This window comes from Taurulus bubalis (assembly GCF_910589615.1).
Source record: "Taurulus bubalis genome assembly, chromosome: 3".
In the NCBI taxonomy this organism is placed as follows: domain Eukaryota; kingdom Metazoa; phylum Chordata; class Actinopteri; order Perciformes; family Cottidae; genus Taurulus; species Taurulus bubalis.
Window position 1 is genome coordinate 7,371,992 of NC_136591.1, and position 9,969 is coordinate 7,381,960.

The following is a 9,969-nucleotide window of genomic DNA, read 5'->3' on the forward strand; positions in this document are numbered from 1 at the left end:
ATGTAAATAGCAGAACCTACAAATTCTTGACAATAGTTCGCATTTTGGGAGTTATGCTTATTTGCTCTAATGTCGAGCGTTAGTTGAGAAGATTGAAACCACTCTCTACAATGTCTGGAGGGTGAATATGAAACTACAGCCAGCAGGCGATCAGCCTGACTCTCTCCAAAGGTAACAATCCACCAGCACCTCATCAGCTTATTCATGACCGTTAAAAATCTAAGTGTACAAATAAAGAGTTGTAGTCTTATGGGGCGTTATGTGCCAGGTCTGGAGCACTGACTTCCTTTTGTTAAGCTAAAATAACTGGCTGCTAGCTGTAGCTGTAGCTTCACATTTAGTGTACAAACAAGAGAGAGGTATTGTTTTTCTCATCTGTCAGCAATAAATGGAATACGCAATGGCAAACTGTTCATCTAACTGCACTTGTATACACTTTCTTAAGTTATTATATATTTGTTATACTTAAAAAAAAAAATCAAGTATGCACTTCTTTTATGGTTTTAAATAGTACATTAATTGTGAGAAGGTGTAAAGGTCCTCAAGACTAGTATAGTAGCATTGAAGTGTGCTTCATATCCTGTGTGTGTGTGTGTGTGTGTGTGTGTGTGTGTGTGTGTGTGTGTGTGTGTGTGTGTGTGTGTGTGTGTGTGTCTCATACCCCGCCCTGGTCCAGTGCCCTATAAGTATCAGGCATTGCAATGGGTGCCAAATATAGACTCAACAAAGACTGCTCTCTCCTGAAATGTGAGCAACCTTAGAAATGACGAACATGGGAAAAAAATGTAAATCGTAAACAAAACATTTGTCAGATGGAATATGTCCAGAAATGTAAATCATAAACAAAACATTTGTCGGTTGGAATTTGTCCAGAAATGTAAATTCAGCCATTTGTTTTTGTGGTGTTCACAGATACACAAACTGGCGCATGGACTGAACAAAATGGGTTTCAGGTCAACGTCGCTGGTGATAAACTGGGAGATAAATGGCAGATGTTTTGACTTGCCATAGCAGGAAAAGCACAGGTGTAACAAATGTTAAGTCAATTTAATTGTAAGTCCAATATTCAGTGTCCTTTGGGCTTTGTTTTGGTCTCCAACAACTTAAATGTCTAGCTAACGTTAGGTCTTTAAGCTAGGTTGCTGCTAGCATAATTTTTTTACTTTCTTCATATTAACTAAGTTAGCCGGTTGTAAATGTTTTAGAGTTGTGTGTTGAATTTAAAATCAAATACAGCAGGCTAACGTTGCTAAAAAGCTCCAGTGAGTGTTGGTTTATAACTAGCGTTAGTGCTAACTGCTAGTCTGAAGTCACGAGCTAACGTAACCACTTTCACATTTTACATATTCATTTGACTCTGTGTTAATAATATTATATTAGTCTTAAATTAGTCGTATGCACTTGAGATAGTTTAAAGTAGAGCTTAGTTTATTCAGGTTTGATGTTGTTTAGTTTAGAGAGGAAACAAGGCGGGGTGTCAGTCAACCTTTTGTCTAGTTAAATTAATATAGTTAACTAAACTGTAGTTTTTCAGTTGAGTATCCTGACGGGATGCGCGTCATCACCGAGGTACTGGCGCCCTCTGGCGGCCATTGCTAGGACACCACCCCGGGTATCGCTCCCTCCACTACTGCACTGATAGCATGTTACAGATCCATGTGCGACAGCCAACCCGATGCAAGAACAAGCAGAAACCTTGTGAAATACAGATACGTCATCGTTTCTAGTGTCTGCCAACTCGATGTTAATCATCGTGTTAAGATGTGTGCAGAACACGGAAGCCCTCATAAAGGTCTCATGTGAGTCTGTGAGGGGAGGAGATCATTTGTGTTGATGGGAGGGACGAGCACGGCAACAGAGCAGCGACGGTACACAGGTTGGGAAGAAAAAAGCGCCTCCTTGGCTCAGCTCGTGGACTCTTTTACCCCTGACACAACTTTCACTTCACTTGTTTTCACTGTTGGGATCCGAGAAGAACACCAACTGCCAGGGAGGTGAGATCCCTGCGTCACATCCATGTTTTATCAAGTTGTTACCAGATGTCGTGTGTGTGTGTGTGTGTGTGTGTGTGTGTGTGTGTGTGTGTGTGTGTGTGTGTGTGTGTGTGTGTGTGTGTGTGTGTGTGTGTGTGTGTGTGTGTGTGTGTGAGATAATGCTCCAGTCAGAGGGGAGGGCTGTGTATGTACATGTTAGGTGAAAAAATAGGGTGAAAAAAAGAAATTCCATTTGACAAATATACTTTATTGAGTTGGTGTATTCACATATACGGTTTAATCTCGGAATAGTGATGGTAGAAACATGTAAAGAAAGTGGGGCAGCAGAGGATCCAGTGGAAAAAATGTATGACCTCAGACCCCTGTCTCTGCTAGAAAATGGCACACCCACTGTTTTTTTCGATGGGAGCTATTTGGTGTTTTTTTTAGTTTCCACTGTATCTAAGACTGGACAATAGTTGGAACTGTACCCAATGCAAATGTTCACTTTAATGCAAATGATACCTACTCTATTCCTACACCGTTTCAGTCTCTTGGCCGGTTACAAAAGTGACAAAACGAAATTCGTGACATTGGCAAGCTCAAAGGAAAAGCCACTGCACTTCCCATCTGTTATTACGGATCGGAGAAAGTGATTGAGTCTGTATCTTGAGATATTTATCTATAGGATTATTAATGGGGACTGAGGTTGTGCAGACTTTGACTGAACTAGTCGTGATCCAGGATATGATGAACTGAGTGTTGTTTTGGTTTGCTCACGCTGTGTAAACAGAAACCCAACACACACCCTTAAACCACTGCGGTGTGGTGGCAAACAGTACACATGATTACAAGAAAATAGAAGTCACTCATCGTGATCGTGTAACTGATCTGAGACTAAAAGTTGTCAGACTCCTTTTTTTGATTGTCTCTTGGTTTCTGTCCAAACCCCTTCCTTTTGTATCTCCCCCTCTCCCGCTCCTTCCTTCTTGTAGTGTCCTTTAGAGATCCTGTGAGTGGACTGGGAAGAGCGACCTCTTGATACTCCGTCCTCAAAACAAGCTTCATCCAGCTGCTCGACATGTCTGCTCCTGGTAAGCCTAACGACTAGGAAAGAGGAGAAAGTAACATTTCTTTCAGATTTCCATCTTTTAATTTGATTTTCAAATGGACATTGAACAGAATTGAGAGCTCTGATGGTGAGCATTTCATCTGATATTTGATAACGGTGTAACTGAATGGCTTCAACACTTCCTCATTGGCTTCTTCCATTATGTAATATTTATCTGCCTTAGTGGAAATGATCTGGCTCTTGAATCTCAATGTTTCCATTAGACATTCCTGATCGCTGAGCCTCCTCGTGAAGTGAACAGACACCTTGTACAGCCACTAGATTCCATCGATTGAGAAACCTTATACTCCCCTGGTTGAGAAAATTTGAGAGAAAAATTTGAGAGAAACTTAAGGTGAAATCACTTCCGTTTTTTTCTCGTTGACACGGCACACCCCTCCCTCTGGATGGAAAGGAGCAGTTTAGGAAGTGAAAGGTGCCGTTGTGGGGGCATGTCAGTCTGTGTGAATGAAGGCCGCCTTCCTGCTGACATTAAATTGGGCTTTTGTTTCCTGCAAGCAGGGAAAGGAATGTGGAAAGAGGTGGAGCAACAACAAGCCTTACAAATTCACAGACCACATTACTCACATACTCTTTTTGAACTTCAGAAGCTTGATAGAAAGTCTTTCTCATTTCAATCCATATTTGTTTTGGGATTTAACACGCCCACAGCCGCAAGAAAGAAACATCTCAGTATGAGGTGGTCTAATGACATCCAAACTGGTTTAACTGGTGGTGAGTGGACTGTCCTGCCACACCAACTAAACCAGTTTGGTCTGCAATGAAACACATTTGCATTTAAGTGCACACACACCAACAAGTGTCATGTGCAGAAGGATAGGAAACATGCAATAAATAAACACAGGACACAGCCACACAGAAAACACATCTCCAGAAGGCTTGTTTTGTTCAAACTAACACTCATACCTCAAACGGATTCAATTTACATTCATATAAAATATATCAATATTTTTCAGCCTAATAGTTGGGGTGACCCTGAGCAACACTATGAAGACATCAGGTGACTCTAAGAAACACCTCTGCTAGTGTGTGAGCACAAACCAGTGAGGTTCAACTTTATTTTCGTCATGCACTTCTCTTTCGCACCCACTTCCTTTAGATCGCCATTTCATCTCCGTTCTTTGTGCTCCACCTATCATTTGTGGCTCTTTTAACCTACGTGTGAAGGACTGTGTGTTGAGTGAGTAATTCAGTATTCATCTCATTGCTTCAGACTCTCTTGAACCAAATATAGTCACCATTAGCTTTAAAAAAAAAGGTGCATAGAAGACGCTTGTGTTATTAGCAGGTGTTGAAGGGCAGACCCCTTAAACATCCGACAAAGCATCAGGAACAAATGCATGTTATCATGTTTAAATGAAGACTTTCTTCTTTTGAGACGGTATGAAGCATCCAGACTGCCACTAAAACATCACTGGTTAGTCTAGTTTGCTCTGGTCAGATACGAGTCTGTAGTTGTAATTCATGACCAAATGAAGACTGTTTTTAGGCCAAATAAAGACTACTACTATTACTACTAGACTACTACTAAAACTACTGTTTTTCAGCCAAATAAAACTGCGGTTTAAACTACAAATAAAATTACTGTTTTTATGCCAAATAAAGACTGTTTTTAGGCAATTGTCCCGTTCAAAAAGCTCTTTTAAAGAGCGTATTTTCCATGAAACGACGTAAAACAAGAGAAGACCACCAGGGCTTTCACTGTGAAGCATAGCCCAGTATCAGCTGTATATTCGCTCCCTTGTAAGTTCTTCCAATCTCCTCTGTGGCTCCGGTAATAAGTAGCTTATTGGCTCTGCGGCCCCAGCAGGGAAAAGCAGGATGATCCACAGTAACGCACACTTAGTAGCACAGAGCAGCTGCTACCGGACATAAACAGATCAGGACTTCCTCCATGTTGCCACTGTGGTGCGATGATGACCTGAATGTTTGTCTCTGCATTATTATTTGTTTTCTTTATCTTCTTATTGGAAGGTTGGCGGAGACATTTGATCCCGATTCCTGAGATAAAATGTTGAAAAGAAGCTTTAAGTTTTTTTAATGCTTGTATTGTGTTTTTATGTATGTTCTTTTTTTCAATTATTATATGGGTTTCATTCATGATTCTTTGTTTGAATTATGTTTTAAAATACTATATTCTTTTTTTTTATGTTTTCATGGCTACAGTTAACCTTGATTGCTTGTTTTATTTTACAGTGAAGAAACTCTGTGTGTGTGGAGCCTTTATAATGAACAGTCTTCTTCCAATTCAGTCAAATAAAAGAACAGAGCTGTACACGATGATGTTTTTTCCCCCCAGGTTACCCAGGCTACCCAGGCCCTCACAGCGACTCCTCCTACCCCATGGCTCAGGCCGGCGGCCACCCCGTGGCCCCTTATCCAGTTCCTCAAGGCGGGTACGGAGACCCCAGTCAAGCCCCTCCAGTGGGCTTCAACATGGGCTACAACCAAGGCCCACCTCCCGTCATGTATCAGCCCGGTGCCGTCGGCCCAGGTCCAGTTCCAGCACCGGAGTATGGCGCCCCTCATGGGGGGATCTCGCACGCTGGGGCTCCGGCCGCGGTTCCTGTTGGGGTCCCACCGGGGCTCGAGTACCTCACCCAGGTAGGAAAGAGAAATCTTCATAGCCCATGAACTCTGGTGATGCGGCTCCCCCTGTTTTCATATGTGTATCTTTATCTGGAACTAAAATGGATTTTTCAAGCTCCACTCCTTCACTTCTGGAATTTCTTCCCTCATGGTGTCTTAAACGAGCAGTTTGCTGATAATGACACCGGGACTCAGAAATGAACGATAACCAGCTACACTTCAGTTGAGGCTGTACTGTGTGTCACCCTAACAGGGGTCTCAAACTCGCGGCCCGATATTTTGTGGCCCCCTACTTGACATCAAAGTTTAGTGTTAGTGCGGCCCACGTGTTTTTCTGAGGTCCGCGCGCACGGCCCCGTAAGATAACGTTTACTGGACGAGTAGAAAAAAGATTCAGATGCTGCTAGATGCGCCAAAGTCTGGAGGTTCCGCCCACTCCTCTGTGTGATCATACGTGCCTCTCATAGGAGCTTCACAGCCAGAGGCGTCTGTGTCGAGCTCCACCTTTCACCTGATTTGTTGATTTAGGTGTCAGTCGACATTTTGTGTAAAACTACCCAATGAACACTCAGGAAATCCCAGAGGACCTACCCACCCACATACGCTGCAAAGATACACTGGTTTTTATTCAGACAAACAACACACTACCACCTGAGAAAAACCTTGCAGTGTACTAAAAAAAACAACACTGTCCACAGAGAGACGGCAGCTCTGCTCCGCTCAGCTGTTCAGTTTTTCTCTGCGCTACTCGACACACGACCATGCGCTGGTAAAGAGTACACAGTACACACATACAGAGTACACAGTACACAGTACACACATACATACAGAGTACATATGTTGTTCTTGTTCTGAAAACTGTTCTTGAAAAAAACGAAACTGAAACATGCACATTGTGTAAACATTGTAAATAGTTTGTTTTTCTATAGAACATATTTTGACTCAAATATATAGTAAATATTTAGTTTGAAAACAAAAACTGTTGTAATATTAATGTTTCATGTGCACACACCCCATGAAGCTTGATCTGTAGTATGAAGTCATTTCTCAGTCCCGAGTCTGTTGCAAATGGAACTTATTGACAGAGATCTAAAAGCTAAATTCAGAGGCACAAGGATTACCAGACATGATGGACCATTTCTGAGAGAATTGCCTCCATCCTTCCCTGAGCTGACAAAAGTCATCAGTCGGGTAATGTACCTTTATGGAAGCACATATCTGTGAGAAACCTTTCTCCACTACTTCTCTCCACTTCACTGTGACCTGGATCAGGGTCAATGTGGCTCAGCTGTGTGAGCAGAAGCGCTACCAGGTGTCTGGCAAGAAATAGAATAAAGTACAAATGTATTCAGGTTTTGCATTTGTTGGTTCAGTGCAGTTTCAATAAGTTATTTAAACAAATAAAATATATTTGCACTGTTAAAAACTATTATAAAAATGTATAGAAACTGCTGGTTGCCTTTTTTTTATGACGAAAATATGTTATGAATGTAAAAAAAAAAAAAGCACTTTCTGTGTGGCCCCCCAATGAGATCGCAATACCAGCGGTGGCCCCAAGCCAAATTGAGTTTGAGACCCCTGCCCTAACAGCTACTGTAATTGGACGCTACTGGTCAACTCTGTCGTTCACATACTTAAAATAAAACCTTCACATGTGAAAAAAGCCATAAAATATAGACGAAGATTCATGTCACGACAATTACTTGTGTTACTGTAATAGATGTACAATTGTTGTACTACTTGTACTACTTAGTTTACTGGACTTCTCCAGAGCTGAATTCAAGTTCATTACAGAGTAAAAGTGTCTGCGTTGCATCAGAAATTGGAGGAATGTCAGTTAGTGAAGGAAAAGCGATTAATCGGTCTTTAGTTTGTTCACTTGTGAATCAACAGTTACTTTTATTCAAATAGAAGTAAGACAAAGATACAGCACATAAGTTGTGGCGTACTCGGCCAAAAAAGGAACATAATTTGTAAATACAGTAGTGGAGTTTAAAGGAAGATTAAGTTGCTTTACATGGCAATGAAGTGAAATAATCCCTTCACAGTTCCACCTTTTCCTCTTGTTTTAGGAGGAATAAGACTTTCAGACTTGAGGCTGGATATATTTCCCAGTGATAAACTTCCTTTTGTGCTTTTAGATTGACCAGATCCTGATCCATCAAAAAGTGGAACTCCTCGAGGGTAAGACCTGTTGCATGTTCACGGCATTTTTCTCAGGCTTTGGTGCACCAGTGAGCTTTAAACTTCTCAACATAAATCATAAATTCTTTGCTTATCTACACTTTGTTACTCACCATTTCCACCCTGCTTTCCTTTCTCCCGCCCAGCATTCATTGGGTTTGAGACCAACAACCAGTACGAGATAAAGAACAGCCTGGGCCAGAAGATATACAAGGCCAAAGAGAAGAACGACTGCTGCACCCGCAACTGCTGCGGCTCGCTGCGCAGCTTCGACATGAAGATCAAGGACACCATGGACAGGGAGGTCATCCGCCTCATACGGCCTCTACGCTGCGTCTCCTGCTGGTGTCCCTGCTGCCTGCAAGAGGTGTGTGTGTGTGTGCGTGTGTGTATGTCAAATGCAGTTTTAATATCCATATATTACATTGACTTACCACACCAAGATTAATATTGAGCCAATTCAATAGTTCATTCAGCCCTTAGGCTTGAGGATAAGCACTGCGATAACGTGTTCCATTATTAAGGTTGTTGATATTTAACCTTATTTATTGTCTGAAGGGTTTGTGATGGAGAATAATTAACTCTTATCTGCTAAAGGAGTTGATTCATATTTCAGCTGGTTCAGCCATCTAATCAGGATGCCTCCTGGACGCCTCCCATTAAAGGTTTTCCAGGCACGTCCAACTGGTAGGAGACCCCGGGGAAGACCCAGGGCACGCTGGAGGGATTATATCTCTTCATAACATTATAACATCCTCACCCTTTTAAAAGCCCCAGTTCTTGGTCTTATGTGTCCAGGTTTTGAGATATCCGTGTCTGAGATTTCTTCCGCCACCTCAATATAATGTTTATTTGTGGTACTCACAGCATTGACATTTTAATTTAGGAAGATTTGGCAGCAACGTGTCTTCGCAGAAACAATGTCCTCGTTATTCTGGATGATGAGTTATAACAATAACTATTTTCTATGAAACAAATAGTCCTTATGAAAACTGATTCAGAGTTTAACGAGGTTGCTGTTTTTCAGCATCTCAATATCAATTACCTAAAACTATTTGCATGTCTGGTTACCACTAAAAGTATCAAAAAACAGCCCTTAAAAAAAAAAAAAGAGGATTCTAAAGTGGTGATTCTGAGCATGTTTTCCCTCCAGCCAAGCGTTAAAGCAGCTAATGGCACAGATGAAACTTATTTGGTCCTATAAGCTTAAACATCTGCCGCCTTACAGCTTATATTAGCAGGTCTCTTTCCTCCCTTCGCCTTGTGTTACTGAGCCGCTGCCGTGTCTTTGTGCACCAGTCTGCTCAGGCAGGGGTTTGTTAAGACTATGAATGGCTCTTTGTCCGTCCAAACTATCTCCTAGACTCCCCCGATGCTCTGCCATCCCTCCACCTCTGAGAACGCTCTCTTTCTGTGTTTAATCACATACTGCAGTTCTGTTTACTGGCCAGACAGGAGCCATGTGAGATGCATTACCTTTTGTTATGCGGTGCCACAATGGAGCCGTCAGAGGTTCAATTATCATCCCTGCTGTCCCGTGTGACATGCTAACCGGGATGTTGTATTTAAAGCTGTCCGTGTCCAGAGCAGATTGAAACCTTCCAGTCTTGTGGCATGATAGTATGTGTATATAATTATGAATGTGACCTTCCAGATGGAGGTCCAGTCACCGCCGGGCACCACCATAGGCTACGTCAAACAGGACTGGCACCCTTTCCTGCCGAATTTCTCCATCCAGGGAGCCAACAAGGAGACCGTACTGAAACTGGAGGGGCCCTGCTTTGCCTGCAACTGCTGTGGAGACGTCAACTTTGAGGTATGGCCAGAGGATCGTAGTGTTAGAAGAAGGTGGATACCGCTCTCATTTTTGTCCAATAGACGTGAAGCAACCAGACTTTGGAAACCGCGTCTTTATGCTATGCTAAGCTAAGCTAAGCGGTTGCTTCGTATTTATCCTACAGACATGACAGTGGTTTCATTCTTCTCATTTCAATTAACGGTTCCAATCCGAGTTTTACATTGTCTGGAAACACCTCAACATGATATGATCGCAGTATAGTGTACGTAATAAAACATCTTATTACTCTGCAG

General features: G+C 42.2%; 1 protein-coding gene across 1 annotated transcript in view; it reads left to right on the forward strand.

Annotated features, from left to right (window-relative positions):
* Window positions 1–1,862: 1,862 nt before the first annotated feature.
* The window catches only part of LOC306734020 (phospholipid scramblase 2-like), an 8,599-nt gene continuing 492 nt past the window's right edge, over window positions 1,863–9,969 (forward strand). The window contains exons 1-6 of the mRNA XM_079215345.1: window positions 1,863–1,994; window positions 2,969–3,067; window positions 5,405–5,709; window positions 7,836–7,878; window positions 8,025–8,245; window positions 9,533–9,694. Of these exons, the coding sequence (XP_079071471.1) occupies window positions 3,055–3,067; window positions 5,405–5,709; window positions 7,836–7,878; window positions 8,025–8,245; window positions 9,533–9,694 (744 nt within the window). The 5' untranslated portion in view covers window positions 1,863–1,994; window positions 2,969–3,054. The remainder of the gene's footprint in view (window positions 1,995–2,968; window positions 3,068–5,404; window positions 5,710–7,835; window positions 7,879–8,024; window positions 8,246–9,532; window positions 9,695–9,969) is intronic.